General features: G+C 37.1%; 2 protein-coding genes across 3 annotated transcripts; both read left to right on the top strand.

Annotated features, from left to right (window-relative positions):
- The first annotated feature begins 294 nt into the window (after window positions 1–294).
- On the top strand, window positions 295–9,412 carry LOC111805625 (sister chromatid cohesion 1 protein 4-like). 2 transcript variants are annotated; one of them, XM_023690764.1, is made up of 16 exons: window positions 295–1,100; window positions 2,110–2,371; window positions 2,479–2,576; window positions 2,671–2,720; window positions 2,901–2,950; window positions 3,084–3,156; window positions 3,311–3,605; window positions 3,822–4,205; window positions 4,299–4,748; window positions 4,853–4,997; window positions 5,256–5,392; window positions 5,467–6,392; window positions 6,659–6,692; window positions 6,802–6,904; window positions 7,102–7,231; window positions 8,843–9,412. In XM_023690764.1, the coding sequence occupies exons 1-16, from the start codon at window positions 977–979 to the stop codon at window positions 8,939–8,941; spliced, it is 3,360 nt and encodes a 1,119-aa protein (XP_023546532.1). In that variant the 5' UTR covers window positions 295–976; the 3' UTR covers window positions 8,942–9,412. The 2 variants fall into 2 exon arrangements, with proteins under 2 accessions (XP_023546532.1, XP_023546531.1); XM_023690763.1 differs by having other exon boundaries at window positions 3,726–4,205.
- A 182-nt stretch (window positions 9,413–9,594) lies between these two features.
- Window positions 9,595–20,975, top strand: LOC111805517 (beta-hexosaminidase 3-like). Its single transcript, XM_023690626.1, has 15 exons — window positions 9,595–9,619; window positions 11,012–11,550; window positions 11,956–12,036; window positions 12,586–12,621; window positions 12,718–12,829; window positions 13,665–13,735; window positions 14,302–14,432; window positions 14,507–14,572; window positions 14,698–14,798; window positions 15,304–15,363; window positions 16,619–16,652; window positions 19,174–19,272; window positions 19,345–19,404; window positions 20,098–20,348; window positions 20,726–20,975. Exons 1-15 carry the CDS (start codon window positions 9,595–9,597, stop codon window positions 20,890–20,892), a joined length of 1,833 nt encoding a protein of 610 aa, XP_023546394.1. The 3' UTR covers window positions 20,893–20,975.
- The last annotated feature ends 7 nt before the right edge of the window (window positions 20,976–20,982 follow it).

Genomic DNA, 20,982 nt, shown 5'->3' with positions numbered 1-20,982 from the left:
ATGCGTATTAAATATGCCTTAAATCGTTACCACACCATAATTTTGTTTAATTAATTAATTGTTGAGTTAAACATAGTTTTGATGTGTTTGTATATTTAATAAACAAAAAATAAAAATCAAAGCTTTCAGAAGACGGCTCTTTCTTTTCCCGAAGCTTATTCAAATATTTGAAAACTTTTGGGCAAATTCTCAAATCTCATACTCAAAAACACACAGACCAATCGGTGGTCGACGCGTGGGATCGAGACAGCTCTTGTTGGGTTTTTGCTCACTGTTCCTAACTCCTTGAAGCTCAGAGTGTCACCACACCCGCTTCTTCAACCTCATTCTATTTCTCTCTCTCTCCCCCGTTACAGACAGATTCCTTTCCTCTCTCTCTTCAATTTGTGGGTCAACTCGGCCCGATCCGGTTCGCTCGCTCTTCTTCTCTCAACATTGCTTCTTTTCTCACTTGGTTCTTTCCCCACTGCTTCGTTTTCTGCTCATTTTCCTTCAATTCTCTTCACGACTTCGCTTTGCTGGGATTTCTACCTGATTTTGTATCTGGGTTCGAGTTATTTTGCGCGTTTGTTAGCGGAGTTGTGGTGTTCGAGCTTTTGTGGGAGCCCCACTTGGGTTTTGGGAACTGGGGTCTCTTCTTTTTGGGGTTCGAAGTTCTGGGGGTTTTGGTAGCTTGGTTTTTTCTTGTTTTTGTTACTTGGGGTTTGTAGTTCTCGGGGTTTCTGTGTGGAATTTGGTTGGAGGTGCCTAATTTGTGTGTTTAGTGGTGGAATTTGGGGGTTTTTTTGGTGGGTTGGAATTAGGGTTTTTCTTGTGAATTACACCAATTGAGTTGGGTTTGATTTGTCTGATTGTTTATGGTGTTCTTGGTGCTCGTGGAAATGGTTGTGGCATCCAAGTGTGTCTGAGAGATATCTTGTTGGCTTAGAATTTGGGTTATTTGGAGATTTTCATGGTTTCATAGGTGAAGTGAAAAATGTTCTATTCTCAATTCATATTGGCCAAGAAAGGACCGCTTGGGACAATATGGATAGCGGCTCATTTGGAGAGGAAGCTGCGGAAGAATCAAGTGGCGGACACTGATATCGGGGTCTCTGTTGGTTAGTATTTCTTCACTCTATGTTCTTGGTTCTTCATTTCCTCCTTTTGTTCTTAGACAAATCAAAGCTAGAACGTTTCATAAGGGTAGATTATCTTCTCATGCATTGGGAATTTTTTGATAGATTCGTGTTAAGAGCTGATTGAAAATTTTGGGTGTTCATGCGTTTCTTGAGTACTATGCTCTTTCTATATGTAAGGACGTTAATCTTTTGATAAATAGAAGCTTTTGTAATATGGTGTAAGATTCTATGTTGGTTGGAGAGGGGAACGAAGCATTCCTTATTAGTGTGTGAAAACCTCTCCTTAGCATACGCGTTTTAAAAACCTTGAGGGGAAGTCCGATAGGGAAAGCTCAAAAAGGACAATATCTGTTAGTGGTGGACTTGAACTGTTATAAATGGTATTAGAGCTAGACACCTAGTGGTGTGTCAATGAGGACGCTAGGGCCCCCAAGGGGGGTGGATTGTAAGATACCATGTTGGTTGGAGAGGGGAACGAAGCATTCCTTATAAGGGTGTGGAAACCTCTCCTTAGCAGACGTGTTTTAAAAACCTTGAGGGGAAGCCCGAAAGGGAAAGCCCCAAAGAAGGACAATATCTGCTAGTGGTGGGCTTGAGCGGTTACAAATGGTATCAGAGCTAGACACTAGGCGGTGTGCCAGTAAGGATACTGGGCCCTCAAGGGAGTGGATTGTAAGACCCCACATAGGTTTGAGAGGGGAACGAAGCATTCCTTACAAGAGTATGGAAACCTCTCCCTAGCATACGTGCTTTAAAATCCTAGAGGGGAAGTCCGAAAGGGAAAGCCCAAAGAGGACAATATTTGCTAGCGGTGGGCTTGGGCTGTTACAGACAGCCGTGTGCTTTCTATCTAAATGAAATCATTGTTGGTTATGAAACTTATATTTTGTAATATTATGGTTCCATAGATGCATTTTTTGATTTATTGATTGCGCTTCCCTGGTAGAGGAACTAGGAAGTTACTTATTTATTCGAGTTTTCGGAACAGATTCAATTCTTTTCCCCGACGTGCCAATTGCACTGCGATTGTCCAGCCATCTTCTCCTTGGGGTGGTGAGGATATATTCTAGAAAGGTGGGTTACCTATTTGACGATTGTAGTGAAGCTCTGCTTAAGATAAAGCAAGCGTTCCGTTCTACTGCTGTCGATTTACCACCTGAAGAATCTACTGCTCCATATCATTCTATCACTTTGCCCGAAACTTTTGATCTCGATGATTTTGAGCTTCCAGACAACGAACTTTATCAGGGGTTAGTTAAAGGGTTTTCAGTTCTGTTTATAATGAACCTGCGGCAATAGCAACAAAGCCGTGTTGTAGCGTTTTCCCCTCAGTGAATGACCTCTAATTTTGCTGCAGTAATTATGTTGATCATCACGTTAGTTCTCGGGAGCAAATCACCCTTCAAGATACTATGGAGGGTGTAGTCTACACCACTTCTCAATTTGGCTTGGATGGTTTGTATTCTTTGCTACACGTTCGATGTGACGATATTTTAGTCAACTACATTAAGTGCTGATCCAAAAAACTTTAATCTTCTTGGTTTTGCAGAACGTTTCGGTGACGGAGATGCTTCACAAATTGGTTTAGATCTCGACGAGGTAACATAATATGAGAAACTATTTGAGAAGGCTGCCACAACGTGGCTAGCAATCTTGCACGATTAGATGTTTGAAAGCGAAAGTTCAAATGGCTAGTTTTTCCTTCCTTTCTTCTTCCTTTTCCTGCATTTCCTGTTTGTAATTTTGTCTCCCCCTTTCCCACTTACTGATGACAAGCAGGAGCTCTTTGCGGAGAAGATCACCGTTAAGGAACACGATGAGATCTTAGAGTAAGCGTTTTATATCTATATGATATTTTAAAGCTTGACTGCTATGATTAAAGGCTCTTTTTTTAAGGCTATATCCCGTCTACCAGTCGACCCATGTACTCAAAACTTGTTTTGTTCGTGTGTGTGATTGCAGTAATGATGTTCGGGCACCTTCTCAATCAACCGTCTTGAAAGACACAGATGCGAATATGGAAGAAATCCTGCAGGTACGTGCTAATCGGTTTCAGGTTAATATAGACTTATTATCATCTGATGATTTAAGATTTCTCTTTATTCTTTTATATTCTGTGTTTATTGTTTGTTTAGCTTACGAATTGTCGTAAGAATTGGCCGAACATTGCTAGTTTGTATGTTACGCAGGATCCAGCATCTACCACGAGACGAGTGGATGAATGCAACTTGTCTAGCGTACGGGATAGTGATGGTTCTTTGAAAGTGGAAGATCATAGTACAGATCTGGAAGCTGTCGGAATTGAAAATAATGAATCCAGGAAGTCGAATATTTACGGTGGTACTACTGATGTTTTAGGTTGGTCTTCCCATAATGATTTGGATTATGAGAGTACAAGAATCATGCATCCTGAAGAGAATGGCCATCTTTCTAATGACCCAAAACTTGAACAGTTTTCGTTGCCAACGGAAAAGACGAAAGGAGGTAATTACCTTTTAACTTTTTCTCACTCGTGTTGTTCTCTAGAATCCTGATAATCATGGTTTGCTGCTTCTACCGAAACGATAAATCCCGTCTTCTGTAAAATGCTCATCTGTATTACAGATGCATTGGGTGGCCCAATCACAGGAGAAGAAATGAACAATGGAGTTGTAATAAACAATGAGCCTGAAATGACCTTTCTTGATCACGTTGATGCAGAATATGACCGTACCAGATCTTCGTTAGATGCAACTGCCGTGTCTCCTAGTTGCTCCGGTGTCACCCCTGATTTGGAGGACTTTGGCCATAAAGCTCGTTCGGATGGCACGTATGCATTAGCATCAGAGGGTCAACTATCCTTAAAACCCATGGACAACTTGGTTGAAGTGATCTCTCCTAGAAAAGTTGCCCCGGATTCAACGTACCGAGAGGAATCTCCTGGGAGACCTGAGGTTATTGATGCTGAATCTAAGGAATTTCAGGAGCCGAAGGACACCGAGACTCAAAATTCTTTCAATGGTGAAGAAATTACATCCATGGAGAAGCCTGTGCTTCAGGCATGCAATTCCCATGGAATCGAACGCGATAGGTCATCTCTTGAAGGTATCGATCGGTGGTTATACCTCATTCTTCTGGAGCTCCCATGATATACTTCATAACTTCGAGAATTAATTAGTTAATCATTTGTGATTTTAGGTGAAAGCTACCAGGCAACTGATGCTGTGACGCGAAATTTGGAAATAAGCGAGAAAGGCGGTACAGAAGTTTCGGAAGATGGACAGGCTAGTTGCAGGGATCCGAACAAACCTTTTGGTTCTGCATTGTCTAATGATATTTGCACAGAGATTTCGAATAGGTCTCCGACCTCGGACTTCCCTGCACCGGAGAAGTTGCTGTCTGTACCAGAGGGCCTTACTGAAACACATGGTGACGACTTACCGTTGTATTCTTCACTGGACAAAGGAAACTTGACTGAGGACGACGGTGTTTCTGGAACTAAACTTTTATCTGGGAAGAAGCGAAGCTTTACTGAAAGTACTTTAACAGCCCAGAGTTTTAACTCAGCCGAGTCGGTTGGGGTGCACCGATCTAAGAGGGTTACCGAGTCCATTCCTGATGATGATGATTTGTTATCATCTATTTTAGGTATTATTACATTCCTTTTGACATCTCTATGACAGTGCTGATATTTCTGACTTTCTAATTGGTAGACTAGGATGTCACTGAGTTAGTTTTTTCTGTTGATTTAGTTGGAAGACGATCTTCGGTTTTGAAAATGAAACCGTCACCTCCTGTGCATGAAACAATATCTTTGAAACGTTCGCGACCTGCACTCCGAGTTGGCACCTCAAGGAAGAAGGTGCTTATGGATGATATGATGGTTTTGCATGGAGAGTATGTATCATATGCATCCATTTGTTTATATACTCGATACAATATTTAAGCTTTACTTTATTATCGATTTATAGTTCCTCGTTATTTAATCGACGAGCTTTTTTTGGAGTTGTCTCTAACCTGCCATTTTAAATATTTCAAGAAAAAGTCCGTTTCTAGTACACATTTCACTATTTATTTTAATTGGTAATTACTCACCTTCGCCGTGGTAAACGGGAGTGCCGAGACACTAACAGCATGTGTACTATTATTATTCAGCACAATACGTCACCAACTTACTAGCACTGAAGACATACGTCGTGTTCGGAAAAAGGCACCTTGTACTCGTCCGGAAATTTCAATGATTCAGAGACAATTCTTAGAAGATGAAATTTTCAGTGAATCCATATATTCAGGTATTCAGGCATTCTTTATATAATCTCTCCTTGCTTGCTAATTAGTAATGAACTTTTGTTTCCTTATGCTTTAGGTATCTCCAAGGAACTGTCCTCATTGCATGCAGAAGCGTTTAACCTTAGTGAAATCAGGGTTTACGAGAAGGATCCCGTCGGTGCTTCGACCGAGGCAGGAAACAATTTCGAGTCTGCTGTTAGGCCAAATACCACTGAAGAAAGTGCTACAGAAACAAACCCTGATGCGGTGGTTGACAAAAATGATTTCGAATCTCAGCCTTCTCGGGCTACTATTCAGATTGAAACTCAAGAGTTAGCCTTAGAGTGTCCTGATCTTGAGGTTCAAGACCAGCAGCAAGTGACTTCAACTGAGAATGCTGGACTGGAACCCATTGGAGAGCGAGAAAAAATGGATTCTGAAGCCGGAAATATTGCTGATGCAGTCGATAGCTTCGATATCAAGGAGTTAGAGTTGCCGTCCTTAGTCATCGGGGATAAATATGATGATCGAAATGCTTCGTTGCAGATGGATATTTCTTGCTTTTCTCCGGAGAAAATATTGGAATCTCAGTCTGGTGTTGAAGATACTTTTACGGTGGAATCGGGGAATGTAGGTCTTGACACTGTTAATGCTAATGATTGCACCGAGATCAGAGATAACGTTGACGATGAAAAACCCGATCACAATGTTTCCCTTGTAACTTCACCTCGAGAAAATGGCGCCAAACCTGCCGAAAGCATCTTAGATGTTAAGTTAGGGGAAATCGATGCAGATGGAGTAAATACAGCAGATTTCGTTTGTGATGAGAAGGATGGAGCTTCTCTTTGTTTAATTGATGGAGCTCAGATGGATCCTCAATATTCACCAGGATTCGATATGGATTTTAAAAGTACCTCCTTCAATGAAGTTGTGAATCCGAGCTACCCTGAAGAAGCTGATTTGCTCGATATTGTGGACACTGAAATGACTGTCCTCGATCGTCCAATAGCCGAAGATCGTGGTGTATGTTTCTCTCTTTTTGTTCTTTTTAAAGCATGAAAGGGTTGGATTACAAATTTTTTTGGAAAGAAAAAACGAACACCCATCAGTCCCCGAACGTCATGTTTAGGAAGAAGGAAGTCGAATTCGTGGGTTCTTACTGTTCTAAATCAATACAAATGTTCTGAAATTGTTTATTTTCTTTATACATAATTTCCTGAAAAAGCGTACCCTTTATTTACGTCGATACTTGTTTGCTTCTCGTGTCTAAAACTTTATTTGTCGTGCAGGACTTCGAGGATGCCACGGTGGCTAATGATATAGGTTTGCATTTCATGACATTCTTGATTCTGTACTTAGCAGTGTCCTTATTGTGTTACATAAGAGCAACTCTTGTTGTTATGTTTGCTCACGATGTATCGTTTTCCTCCAGAATTTTTGAACGCAGATGACGACGATGAAGAAGATGAGGACAACGCGCAATTTGCAGCTGATCCTAGCTTTCTCGAAAACAGTGGATGGTCGTCCCGCACCAGGCATGTATTTTATTACTCAACCTACCTTCTTTTTCATCGGAAAAGTTTTACATTGATATATACGCTCTAAGATGGTGTCGTTCAGATAGTTATCGTGTACGGTTGATGTGTTACTTCTAAATGAAGCCACTTTTCGGGTTGCCTTTTCGTTTCCTTCATAATTTTACCGAACACGTCGTTTGTATTCTTTTAAACAGGGCTGTGGCTAGATATCTTCAAAATCTCTTTGATAGGGACTCTGTACATGGGAGAAAGGTCCTTCACATGGATAACTTGCTCGTTAACAAAACTCGGAAGGAAGCATCGAGAATGTTTTTCGAGACACTGGTACGTCATTTTGAACCCTCGTAGATTTACGTTGTCGGCACCACGGAATGATTACAAAATGTGGTCTTGGTTTCTGAGTATAGTCGTCGATCGATATATTGCTATCTAGGTTCATGTTTGCCAGCCAAACTTTCTTCCTACTGCTAATTGTGCATGGTTTTTGAATACCACATAGCTAGAAAAGGCTAGAAATGATGGCTCTATTTTGTGAAGGTGTGTTGTTTGGATTCACAAAGGCAAATGAAATGTAACTAGGGCTCGTGTTCGGCTGATAAGAGGGTTTATTACAGGAAAGAGAGTGTTGGTGCAGTCGAACATTGATACGGGAGTGCCCGTCAATGAGATCGAGCCTCTGGCTTTCTCGGATCTTGTGTTCTTCATTGTTGTTCTTGATCCTAGGACTAGTAAATTCATAACCAACGAGGAAGAAGATGATGAATGAATCAACTTTGCTTTAATTTCTTTCCTTGAGAAGGAAAGAGGAGTGTAAGAAGGGGAGGAAGAGAAGGTAAGGAGGAGACGCCGACGCCGACGCCGATGCCGACGTTGGCACTAGAGTTGGAGGTTTGGGAAGAGGGGGCGGGGCAGGAAGAGAAGGAGGAAGAAGAGGCGGGGAGGAGGCTCGACAATAAGAAATAGGGGATGGGGTGTCGGAAATACTCGTAGAAGTAATTTGATGTGAAAACTTATCCTTCGTTTGTTGGAGACGATCTCACATGTTGTAGGCAGACAATTGGAAGATTTGATGTGTAACGACCCAAATCCACCGCTAACAGATATTGAGCCCTCCCAGACTTCCCCTCAAGGTTTTAAAACGCGTCTGTTAGAGAGAAGTTTCCACACCCTTATAAAGAATGCTTCGTCCCCCTCTCCAACTCCAACTGATTTGGGATCTCACAATCCACTTCCCTTCAGGGCGATGTTGGACTCCCCAATCCACCCCTTTCAGGGTCCAGCAAGATGCTGGTACACTGCCTAGTGTCCACCCCATTTCAAGGGCTCAACGTCCTTGCTAAGCACACTGTCCGATGTCTTACTCTGATGCCATTTATAACGGCCCAAGCCCACCACTAACGGATATTGTCCTTTTTGGGCTTTCCTTCCCAAACTTCCCCTCAAGGTTTTAGAACGCGTCTGTTAGAGAGAGGTTTCCACACCCTTGTAAAGAATGCTTCGTCCCCCTTTCCAACTGATTTGGGATCTCACAATCCACTCCCCTTCAGGGCCCAGCGTCCTCGCTAACACTCATTCCCCTCTCCAATCGATGTTGGACTCCCCAATCCACCCCTTTCAGGATCCAGCATCCTTGCTGGCACACCGCCTAGTGTCCACTCCCCTTCAAGGGCTCAGTGTCCTTGCTAACATACCGCTCGGTGTCTTTCTCTAATACCATTTGTAACGGCCCAAGCCTACCACTAACAGATATTGTCCTCTTTGGACTTTCTCTCTTGGGCTTCCCCTTAAAGTTTTAAAACACATCTACTGATAATCTTCCGGGCTTCCCCTTGGTTTTAAAACACGTCTACCGATAATCTTATGGTGTTTTGTGTTCTTGAATACATGCTATTTGTTGGTTCATTTATGCATAAAGTTATATCCCTCTTTCTGCAGGTTCTCAAGACAAAGGATTACCTCCATGTAGAACAGGAGAGACCCTTTGACAACATTAGTCTAAAGCCAAGAATAAATCTCATGAAATCAAGTTTCTGATTTACTTTAGGAAAAGGCAGAGATACACAGCTGGGGAAAAAAACCACAAAAAAAAAAAAAAAAAAAAAAAAAAAAAAAAAAAAAAAAANAAAAAAAAAAAAAAAAAAAAAAAAAAAAAAAAAAACCAAAAAACAAAATGGCTCCGGTAGATGTTAGTTCGACGATGCACCTCTCGGGATGTCGATAGCTCTTTCCATCATCAAAATCTCCCCTTCCCAACAAAATAATCTTTTGTTTTTCCTTTCTTCTTTTTCTTCTTATTATTATTATTTACATATTGCTTTGTTTAAGCTAGACGTTTATGTAAGTGAGTCAGTGAGTCGGGTCAAGTCGAGTCGAGTCAAGTGGGCATATCGTATATTAATGTGTTTATGATACCCAACTTTTGTATTATGACAGATACTCTCATGTATATATTATCTGTAAAAATAGTCTTTGCTATTGAAGATCTTCTGATTTATTTGTGGGAATCATCCATGGCTTCAGAGATGCTAGCAGTGATTTTTTATGTAAAGAAACTAACCCGAACGTTAGCGTCGTATTATATACAATGATAAGCTTCACTCCAATATCTTAAGTCAAGAACACTTGTTTGAGATTCGATTCACCGGTCAAAATCTAGCCATCCACGTGGCGTTAAATCGGATTAGGAGATGAGAGAAGATAGAACTGGTCCATGTGCGTGGGGTGCACGTGCTTGAAACGAAAGTGGGGAGGTCGTTGGGACTTATGCCTCAACAGTTCAATTTCCAATAATAGTGTCCTCGTGGGTGAAGTGTATTTTATTTTATTTTTCTAAAATATTTATAATATATTATTTTAAATCATGTAATTTTGTAAAATAATAATTAATTAATTAATAACAGTTAAATTTCAACTAATACTTAAATTTAATTGGTGGGTATAACTAATTTTAAGGTTTACGTAAATATTATCAAATATAATTGAATCACTAATTAGGTGATCTTAAATTATTATTTTTAATTATTTGTACGCATAACTATTTAAAAAAAGAAAATTAAGCTCTAACTTTTATATTTCTATTTTCATCTAAATTAAATATATTAATGGTGGGTGGGTTAGGTTGCCTTTTTCTTAACATATAAAATAAATTTAAATATTTATCAATCATATATTATAAAGGCTAATGTTCTATAAACTTTATGTTTCAGATAAATTATGAGTATTTTTATTAATTTATTAATTTCGGTCAAATCCAACCATCCACGTGGCGAAGATGAAGAGCCATAATTAAGCATAGGTAGGGGAATATGTGTTTTGGGATGCACGTGATTGCTTCAAGAAGGTGGGGCCCGCTGTTCTTGGAAGGGACCATTAAGCATTACATTATTTGACCCATAATAATGTTTTTTCATTTTTCAAAAAAGGTTTTGACTTATTTAATTTCATCATTTTTTATTTTAGAATGTTCACTTTATTATTAAGTAAAAACTATCATATTTAAGTTATTATTATTATTATTTGACGTATAATATTAACGTCGGTTCAAATTTACGTATATTATTATTATATAATTTTATCTTCGATCTAATTTTTGCTAACTCAGCTATAAATTTTAATAGAAAATAGCGTAAAAGTATTATTAGAATTATTAATTTCAATAAAATAAAGTTTTTTTTTTTTCACAATAATAAGTTTGACCTGCATTTCGCTGAATTTCATAAATTTAAAAAAAAAAAATCTATTGTCATTTTTGTTGGATAATAAAAGTCTCATATCTGCTAATTTAGGATATATCATGAATTTATAAACAAAAAATACTCTCTCCATTGGTACGAGGACTTTTGGAAAGTCCAAATCAAAGTCACCAGAGTTTATGCTCAAAATGAATAATTTTAATTTTAATTATATTTGAAGTGAGAAAAGGGTTAAAATTACCCTAGTAAATAAATTATTAAAAAACCGTCCGTATATAATATATATAAAAATTAAAATAATAAAATAATAAATAAATTAAGAAAAAAAAATTATGAGTTAATTTTTTTTATAAGAAATATAAATAATTTATTGTTAATTATTTATGAAATCACGAGAAAGTGACCATATAAGCAAAAAGCCGGTACGTACCGGAAAGGCAGTCCGATTTTGGAGTTCCACGTTGTTGTTCTTCATTTGTTAATCATTTTCCCCATCATCTAATCGTCACTTTCTGCTATGGCTTCTCTGCTCTCTGTGGCCCGATTTCTTTCTTCTCCATTTGTATAACATTATCATCAGCACTTATCTTCTCCATTTGTATAACAATGGCAGTTCACTCCTCCGCCATTCTGCTTCTGCAGCTCTTTTTTTACTTTTTAGTCGCTTCCGCCGCTTCCCGGAGCAATGAGATTGCCGGAGGTGTGCGGATATGGCCGTTGCCGGCGTCGGTCACTCATGGTGGCCACCGTCGGTTGTATGTTGCGAAGGATTTACGCCTCAACACTCAGGGCTCCAACTTTAGCGATGCTTCAGGGATACTCCAGGAGGGATTCTCCAGGTTACTTGATGTGGTTCGTGCTGCTCATGTTGTTGATGCTAATCTCACTCGCTTGGGTTCCTCTGCTCTGCTTCTTGGAATCCACATTGTTGTCTCTTCGCCTTCCGATGAGGTATATTTATGATTGTGTTGATTCTGTTTTTATCCTTCCATATTTTGGATTTGCTGATGACTTCAGAGTTGTTGGGAATTATGTAGAGCTTGTTCTACATTTTTCCATCGTTTCTCGGTTTTCTGGGAATGCGTTTGAAGTTTCTGTTCAAGTTCAATTCACATTTCTTGGATTTCTCAAAAACTTATTATATAATCATGCATTTGGAGTTCTTAACATATTTTTCACTTTCGAACCATCATGGTTGGTTTCTAGTTCTGATTTTCTTGGTTCTGGAGGTCTATTTCAATCAAATGAATTATAGTTTGTTCTGGAACTAAATTTTTTGGCCATCGATTATCGTTTGAATTCTACAATTTCATTGATTATCGTTTGAATTCTACGAATTTCCATGTGGATTTGCAGTTACAATATGGTGTAGACGAATCGTACACATTATCAGTCCCTGCACCTACACCTGGAAAGCCTGCCTATGCATATCTGCAGGTGGGTGAAACCAACTCTTCACCTACTCGCTTTACTTGATAATTAGTCAATCGGTTTTTCATTTTCGTACCAGTCACCTAAAAGGTCATAAAGGGGAAAAACCTGATTCAAATGAGCATCGTCCATGATTGTGGGAAAAAGTTGTTAACTTTTAGTTGGCTTGTGTATTTTGATTCAAACATGGACTTATGTTGTAAATATTTTGACCAATGCTTATTTATTTTTTATCATGAGTATTTGTTGTTGAATTCTGTGGTTCATGTTCTAAAATTGAATTCTTGAATAGATTGAAAATTGAGCTACATTTGGGTTTTTGTATCTTGAGTTCTCCAAAACTAGATGCTACCGTCTGAAAAGTGAAAGCCATAAGTGAAACTCAATGAAATTTAATTTAAATCTTTGGTCATCTTCATCAACGATCAATATTTTTGTCCTGAATATATTTTGCGTGATGAAGTGTAATCAGTTCTATGTTTTACTATTAATGGGCCTAATTTATTCTTGTAGCTCTAGTCCTTAATCAATTAAGTACTTTCTGAAACTATGCAGGCTCGTACAGTTTATGGGGCTTTGCATGGTCTTCAGGTTACTTGCTGAGACTCAATCTTGAATGTTATATTCGTGGAGCCTAAGGGAATATATAAAATATTGAGAATGCCTTTTTAATGTGAAATTCTGTAGACCTTCAGTCAGTTATGCTCTTTCAATTTTGAATCAAGGGTAATTGAAGTTCGCAAGGTACCATGGAATATTATTGATCAGCCAAGGTTCTCCTATCGAGGGCTCTTAATTGGTGAGATGCTGCTTCTGAGTTTTGCCATATCAAATTTTGCTTGAATGACCATACTTGGACACAACAGTGACATGATAGAAATGCTTTCTTGGTGTCCCTGTCCTGTTTCAGTTCCTTTTTATTTCTTCTATGCTTTAGTTTATTTATTTTGTCATTAACTTATATTGTTTCCTAAATGGTAATTCTGACACAAATGTTGATATTTTGAAATATTACTTTTGCTTAATGAGTGTCGATACTGTCGCAAAAGATCAAATTGTGTTCTTTTATATATATATTTAGTTATTTTATGTAATCTATCTATTGATTTAAACAAGCAATTTATGGTGGATATTGTCCCTTTAGCTAATATGATGGGTTAAATTTTATGGAAGGACTATGCATAATAATTAGGCAAGAAGTACGTTTCATACTATTCGGATGATTGAGTTCTCCTCTTTCTTAAATAGTTGCAGTGCATTTTCAGCCTATACCCTATGACCTACACTATTCAATTATGTTGTTATGGCTTTAAGTGATGATTGAGGGAATTAGCAAAATTCTATATTTTTGTTATATATGATTTATTGGTTGAAACCTTGGATTGAACTCGAGGTATGCTTAGGCTTAGAGGAAGATTTACCTTCCTTGTCTAAAAGGGATTAGAATCTTAACATGATATTTGTTGGGAAGTGAACTTTCTGTTATTTCTTAATGTCAGCATTGAAGTTGAAAATATAATGGAAACTCCGTTGGATTTTTTTTTTAATTTTTTTATTTGTTTGACATTTTTGTTACTAGGATGGCCTACTCCAATCATGGCTTGTTATCTGACTTGTAAATTACCTTTGTGTAGATACTTCTCGACATTATCAGCCATTGCCAGTTATAAAGAAAGTGATTGATTCTATGGCATATGCAAAGCTGGTATAGAATTCATTAAGTTGTGCGTTATCATGTGATATTAGTTTTCAGGCAATGCTCACTAGCTCAAAACTTGGTTTGTGTAGCTATTGGCTGGTTTCAGTTTCCAATTACTCTTACTCAGTATACAACATGCGTTTATCTTTTTTGTTTAAATAAAGAAAAGTCTTTAAAGTTTATCAATGAAAATGCCTCCGCGACTATTACTACCAAGAAATGGATACTGTATTACCTAGATGGAAATCATGCGTTGAAGTGGTTGGCCATTTTAAAAATCAAATCTTTCATTCCTTTTTGTCTCCGTTTTTGTCCTTTTCTCCTTGTTTTGCCTCTTCCAACCAAAATTAATTTTCCCGAGGTTACAAGAAAACGAGGCATGTGCATTGGTGTTTTAAGTGAGCTTGACAATTAGCTGAAACTTGTACCGCATGGATGGAGAGGAGAAAAGGAAAATTCAGTTAGATTTTGACAGACCATATTGATACAAATAATAACTGATCTAAAATACCTGCTTTTGCTGGAGCTCCCATCCTTGCTTACAAAAATCAACTTTAACCCCTTTTATGCAGAATGTGTTGCACTGGCACATTGTCGATACACAATCTTTCCCATTGGAGATACCTTCATTCCCAAAACTTTGGCTTGGTGCTTATTCTAAGCAAGAACGGTACACAATTGCGGATGCTACAGAAATTGTGAGGTGAGCATCCTTTTTATTTGGATGTGCTAACTAAGAGTTAGGTTCCATTTTAATTTTCTTTCTTAACTTTGTAGATATGCACAACGACGTGGAGTCAGTGTATTAGCTGAAGTTGATGTTCCTGGACATGCTTTATCATGGTAATTACAATAATATTATTGAATTTATCTCCCCCCAACCCAACTACAAAGAATAATGCTGACCTTCTATTCCTTTCGATTCACTATGTTAACTTGTGTGAGGACGTCATGGTTTCATTTGCCAGGGGAGTTGGCTATCCTGCGCTGTGGCCGTCAAAGGACTGTAAGCAGCCACTTGATGTCAGTAATGAGTTCACCTTTAAAGTAATAGATGGAATACTGTCGGGTAATATCACACATTCCTCACAATCTCTCTTGTTCTTTCCATTATATTATTATAAACTTCTAGAAAGGAAAAAGAGTTACATTCAAATTCTTAGCAGAATTAAAACAGGGCCTTCCACAAAATCAGTGCAAAGAGACTTTGGTAAATAGTTCTCAATTTTGATGATTTTCTAAAAAATTGAGTTTTCAAGTCTATTACACTTTTTTTCTTTCTNTTTTTTTTTTTTTTTTTTTTTTTTTGAAACCTTGAAAATAAATGCATCAACGAACATTCTCTAGTTTGTTGGAAAAAAAAAAAAAAAAGAATATTTAATGGTCTTTGGTTATAATCGTCGGTTGGAAGCTCCTTTATACATGAATTTATTATATGCGAGGACGTGTTACAATACAACTATCATCTTGGTTCTTGAACCAATTTGAAAAAACATGCAGTTTTGAACTAAGCATTTAGTTAAAGCATCTTTATTTAGGACATAAGGTATCATATTGCGGTTCTTGTATTTCAGATTTCAGCAAGATCTTTAAGTATAGATTTGTTCACTTGGGAGGCGATGAAGTCAATACAAGTAAGTTGAACAATTGTATGACACTTTGGTTGTCATGAAAAGCCTGCAAAAATCTTATTTAATCAACTTCATGTAATATTTCATCTTTGAAGTATAATTAGATCATTTTCAACTGAGATAGAATTTTTTTATTTTTGTTTTTATTTTTTATGAGAAGCATCCGTTCATTTATTGATATGATAAATTACACAAAACATGGGAGAAACAACCCAAGCTGAGGGGAAGCTACAAAAAGGACTTCCAATTGGTAAAAAGAGAAGACAAACTGTCGTTATGAACATAAGATGAATTTTTACATGAGAGAGTCAAAAGGTTCATTATCCATACTCTATCATATGATTTTCATTTATCCTTAGAGATATAGTTGTTTCTTTTGGTCCATATAGACTAAAGAAACAGCTCTAATAAAGTTGGTTCACTGGAGCTTCTTATCTCTTTTGAACAGATGACCGGATAAGGTATAATGGCATGTGCATACCTTATAAATCTAGTTGTATGCCAGTGTACCGCATAATATGCAAAATCGTACTCCCGAAGGATTCGGCAAAGTGGCAAGTGTGAATAAGTGGCTTTGTGATGTGAAATCATTTGGGCAACAATCCGTAGAGATGGAAAGCAATGGTGTTCTATCATGAGTCAAAACACTAACTCCCTGTCTTTGTCTTTTAAGCAAAACTCCCGATAACCTTTCCAACTTTCTTAGCTACGCTGAAAGGGATTGTTGGAGGGCGTAGTAGCAGGACCAAAGTAAAATTGAACAAGAATAAATATAGTTCCTGCGGGTTAAGAGCTCCCTTTCACGTGTATAGTTTTCTTACAACGTATCAATTGACACTGTTATCAGATTGACATTAGAATGCTGTATGTATCAATATCATGTTAAACTTTTAGTCCACGTGATTAGGGTAACTGCTAGATGAGGTATTATGAATAAATTTCCCAATTGACACTGTTATCAGATTGATATTAGAATGCTGTATGTATCAATATCATGTTAACTTTTAGTCCACGTGATTAGGGTAACTGCTAGATGAGGTATTATGAAGAAATTTCTTTCCCGAAGAACAGAAAATATCTGAAGAAAGTTATTCTTCACATAAAGTTTCCTATGCCAGTATTCCTTCAAGTATCTTGAAAATGAATCTTTATATTACCTAGAAAAATGTATCAATCTGCTATCATTACTTTTCTGCATCAATCTTCATAAACATTGACCATCTAGATAATTACATGACCCTCTCAATTTTACTTTCAGCTTGCTGGACGGTGACTCCTCATATAAGAAATTGGTAAGAATCTAATACCTTATTGACTCCTGTTGTCTATTAAGTGAAATAAACTATAGTCGGGGCCCAATGTTCTTCTGCATTCTACTTTATTTAAACACACACACACACACACATATTTTTCTTCTTTAATTTTTCCCGCTTGGGTTTTATAGTGAAGGATGAGAACTCTGTTACTTTATTCGTTCTCCAGGCAAGAAATAAATTCTATTCACAAGACTGGAGTTTATAAAAGAACGGAAATTTAGTCATTGCAAGAATCAATTTGTAGTTGAGAGAGTTTCTTATTAATATGATTCTTATGTGTAATTTGAATTGGGTAAGGAAAGGAGATTGATAAGGTAAACGCTCTTTTCTCTGTCCTCTCTCCTTTCTTCCTCTCATCCTCTTCCAGTTTTTTTAGCCCCCACTTGTTGCCTGAGTCCGTCTTTTTGTCCGTTCAGATCAGATTATTAGTTTGACGTCCAATTTTTTGAAATCTCTCATCATGGAAGTCTTGAGTTGTATTCGTAATACATTTTTCTATATTTGGAGAGAAAACGAAGTAGTTTTCTTTATTGAAGATATGATATTTAAACAACGATTCCCTTTATTTCTCTCCTATCTCCGTTGGTTTGAGAATGTTTTGTTAGATCTCTTTCATATGTCCATTGCTTCTAAATTTCTCCAGAAATCTATAGAACCCTGTAGTACTTTTCGTTTAGCCAAGTTCAGGTTTCAACAAGGATGGTCTTTTTAGTGTTGGTTGGCCTTCCACATGGAGTAGGAAGAGATTCCGTATTCCAGTTAGTCCAAATAGGAAAGGATGGCTAGGTTTTTGGCAGATGATGAGAGAGATTTTATTGACATTTGAAAATGAAGTACTTTCTTCAAAGGTGCCTTCACAACAACAATTGTTTGGTGTAATTCTTGCAAAAAAGGTGAATTCTAGTTGAGATTATGGTGAGATAGTAAGGACACTTTCAAAGGTTGTTTAAGGCAATGACAATTTTGCAGTTTTTCCGAGTTAGCTTCAATTTTTTCTTCAGTATGGGTCAACAAAGAAAAAGAAGTGGTAGAAGTTGATTTAGCAAGCTATTTGTGGTCTAAAGATTATATGCGCACAATTCTTGGAACAGGAAATTAATTGGAGAAATGGCGTTGTTGAGGTTTACGGGTGATGATTTTGGATTCTTATTCAATGGAAAAAGGAACTTAACTGGGGGTTGTCATTTTAAGTTGGATAATTGGTCTAAAGAAAAACATTCTTTACCAGAGACTATGGTGGTTGGACTTCATTATCAAACTTACCTTTGATCTATTGGAAGAGACACATCTTTGAAGCAATTGGAAAACTGCTAAGGGGTTTGGTTTTTATCTCCTCACAGACCCTTAATCTTTTTGATTGTTCAGGTGCCCACATTGAAATTAACTAAAGTAATTATAATAACAAAAACTTTGTAGTTTTCTACCTGCACATATTGAGATCAAGGGTAAGAAATTGGGCAATTTCTTTCTACGATTTGGTGATGTTTCATCCTTGGATCCACCAAACATTGTTCATGGTGTTCTTTCCTTTGAAAACTTTTCAAATCCCATTGATTTAACGAGAGTTAATCAGGCAATGGATGAAGAAATAATTTCTCAAACGACAACATTTATGGATGNAAAGTTAATTTCATTTAATTGCATTGACGGTAAAAAAAAAAGATAAACACTATTAATGGGAATGATATAAATAAATCTTCTTCGGTTTTATCAATTTGTTGATACATCCGAGGGTCTTGAGATTTTTAATGGTGCCTTTGTATTCTTGATAATGGTTCAAATTCAGTTCTGCCTCCTAATGATCCAGTTGTTAGTAGCAAGGAAAATGCGCATTTTCTGGTTCCTTTGTTCTCTAACTCAACAAGCTCTCAAAATCTTCAAAAAGTTAAGAATATTTTATTGAAGTTTCTTACTTGTTGTTAGACCTAACATTTCAAATTTTTTTGTTCTTGTAAAGTTTTCTTCAAGTTTTGTGAGTTTCTACTTTTAATGTTAATTAAAGGGTGAACTTCCAATATGTATCGCAGTTTTGGTACCGTTCATTTTTAGTCTTCCACATTTTTTGGATTTCATTCTCATTTTCTATTTTCCTCTCTTTGCTTAACAAACAATTGAGATTTGATTATTGCTTCCGCAACATATATTTTTTAATGGACTCCATTTTTCTCAACAAATATTAATGTGATGCTGCTTGTAATCTTCGTTTTGGCTCCGGAGCTAGGAATCATGGTACATGTCAGTAAGGAAAGAGAAAGTTTAGGCAGTTCTTGAGATTATGAAGAGAATCTGATACGACAGGGGAAGCTTCTATTTTTCTAGTTGGTTACCTCCTGTCTATATTATTTTCTATAATGGCTGATTTTTCTGAATCTGATGATCATTTATATTCTAAATCATTCGGTATTCTATCTTTATGCCTAAGTTGTTGTCTGGAAACAATCCGTATCCTCCCAAATGCACTATTGAGATAAACATGTTCGACCTTTTTACTGAACAGGTTAAGAAAACAGGGTATGAAAGAATCTGATGCTTACAAGTACTTTGTCCTGCAAGCACAAAAAATAGCTTTGTCACATGGATATGAACTTGTAAATTGGTATGTGCTTCTGCTTTAGTTTAACCATCAAAGGCAGCTTTCTGATCTTATCAGACAATGGATAAATTTCAGGGAAGAGACTTTTAATGATTTTGGCAGCGAATTGAGTCGAAAGACTGTTGTGCATAACTGGTATGTCATACGTACTCCCAGCTATAAATTTCCACATAGTGAACTCTAGTTTTTTCGTACTTACGTAGATGTTTCTATATATATATAGTAGTTATGTAGATTGTTCAGGATTCATTACTATTAGAAATTCATTTTTTTTTTCCTTTTCTTTTGTCCATTTTTTTTTTTTTTTTTTTTTTTTTTTTTTCTTTTGCAAATGAAGACTACATATTCAATTATTTTAAGCTTCTCCACGTGCCATGTAATTGAGTAATGCTTCAATGGAGCCCCATCTTGTGGCCTGATTTTTCATCAATAAATAAATAAGCTTCTCAATGCATGAAAACAAAAACTTTATCTGGTTCTGCTTAGATCTCAATCTAAATATCTGAATATAAAATCAGTTCTTCTAAATTTTAAATTGTAATCGAATGTGAAACAAATCTGGTTTACCCGTAATATAAGGGATGGAAAGATTTACACCGAAATTATAGGATAGTGTTGCCAAAAACCATAGTGATTTTCTACTTTTCCCTCTCAAAATTCTTTCCCCATGAACCAAGCCGAGTTGGATTCTTCTCAATACATACAATACAAATTAAGCTATATGAATAAACAAGTTAGAAAAGTAGAATTTTAAAAGAAGGTTATTAGTTTGAACTCGAAATAAGGCATCCCATATTCATACCTTTCCTGATTGCTATTCATTTTAAGGCTAGGAACTGGTGTAGCCCCCGAGGTTGTTGCAGCTGGGTTAAGATGCATTGTTAGCAACCAAGATAGTTGGTACTTGGACCACATAGACACAAGTTGGGAGCAGTTCTATACAAATGAGCCGCTTAAAAATATCACAGATCCTCAGCATCAAAAACTAGTCATTGGTGGGGAGGTATGCATGTGGGGTGAAAATATCGATGGGTCAAATATTGAGCAAACTATTTGGCCTCGTGCTGCAGCCGCTGCAGGTACGTCACTGTTCTTTTGTTAATATTTTTTCCAATATGAAATCAATTTTTTAAAATCTACATTATCCAATTTAGAAAAGCTAATGGCTTATGATAGTTCCCATTTCCCAGACCCCATACAAAACTATTATTATGGTGCAAATTTATACGATCTATAGAGGCTCAGGCAATGCAATATTTTTCTAATTTATATAAAAAAGATGAAGTTTCACATTCCCACATTCCCACATTCCCACATTCCCAAATGCCAAATTAAATAGCTGAAGAAAATCACCTACTAGCTCTACTCTGTTGCTCCCTCTTCTCTGATTTAGCTCATTATTTGCTCTACTTTAATTAACTGGTATCAACTTCCTTTGGTGATCATGTACTGAAAGAGCGCCTTTGGACACCATATGACAATCTGGCTAAAGACCCCAATCAAGTTTTTGCAAGGTTGACACATTTCAGGTGTTTGCTGAATCAAAGAGGGATTAATGCCGCTCCTGTATCAGGACTCGGCAGATCTGCTCCTTGGGGTCCAGGTTCTTGTTATGTGCAATGATTATCCAGATCAATCTCCCTTTCATACTCTACTTCTCCTCTCATTTGATCAAGATACTTTCTAGCCATAAATTCAGGATTAGCTTAATGN

This window comes from Cucurbita pepo, chromosome LG11 (genome assembly GCF_002806865.2).
Source record: "Cucurbita pepo subsp. pepo cultivar mu-cu-16 chromosome LG11, ASM280686v2, whole genome shotgun sequence".
NCBI classification, from domain to species: domain Eukaryota; kingdom Viridiplantae; phylum Streptophyta; class Magnoliopsida; order Cucurbitales; family Cucurbitaceae; genus Cucurbita; species Cucurbita pepo.
The sequence above is the reverse complement of the archived record's forward strand: the minus strand, read 5'-3'. Positions and strand labels throughout refer to the sequence as shown.

Coding starts and splice junctions, on each gene's coding strand:
- LOC111805517 (XM_023690626.1), top strand. CDS start 9,595: ATGAGAGAAGATAGAACTGGTCCAT. Junction 12,830..13,664: donor CTATCGAGGGCTCTTAATTG/GTGAGATGCTGC, acceptor ACCTTTGTGTAG/ATACTTCTCGACATTATCAG. Junction 14,799..15,303: donor AATAGATGGAATACTGTCGG/GTAATATCACAC, acceptor CTTGTATTTCAG/ATTTCAGCAAGATCTTTAAG.
- LOC111805625 (XM_023690763.1), top strand. CDS start 977: ATGTTCTATTCTCAATTCATATTGGCCAAGAAAGGACCGCTTGGGACA. Junction 2,577..2,670: donor TTCTCAATTTGGCTTGGATG/GTTTGTATTCTT, acceptor TTGGTTTTGCAG/AACGTTTCGGTGACGGAGAT. Junction 3,157..3,310: donor ATATGGAAGAAATCCTGCAG/GTACGTGCTAAT, acceptor TATGTTACGCAG/GATCCAGCATCTACCACGAG.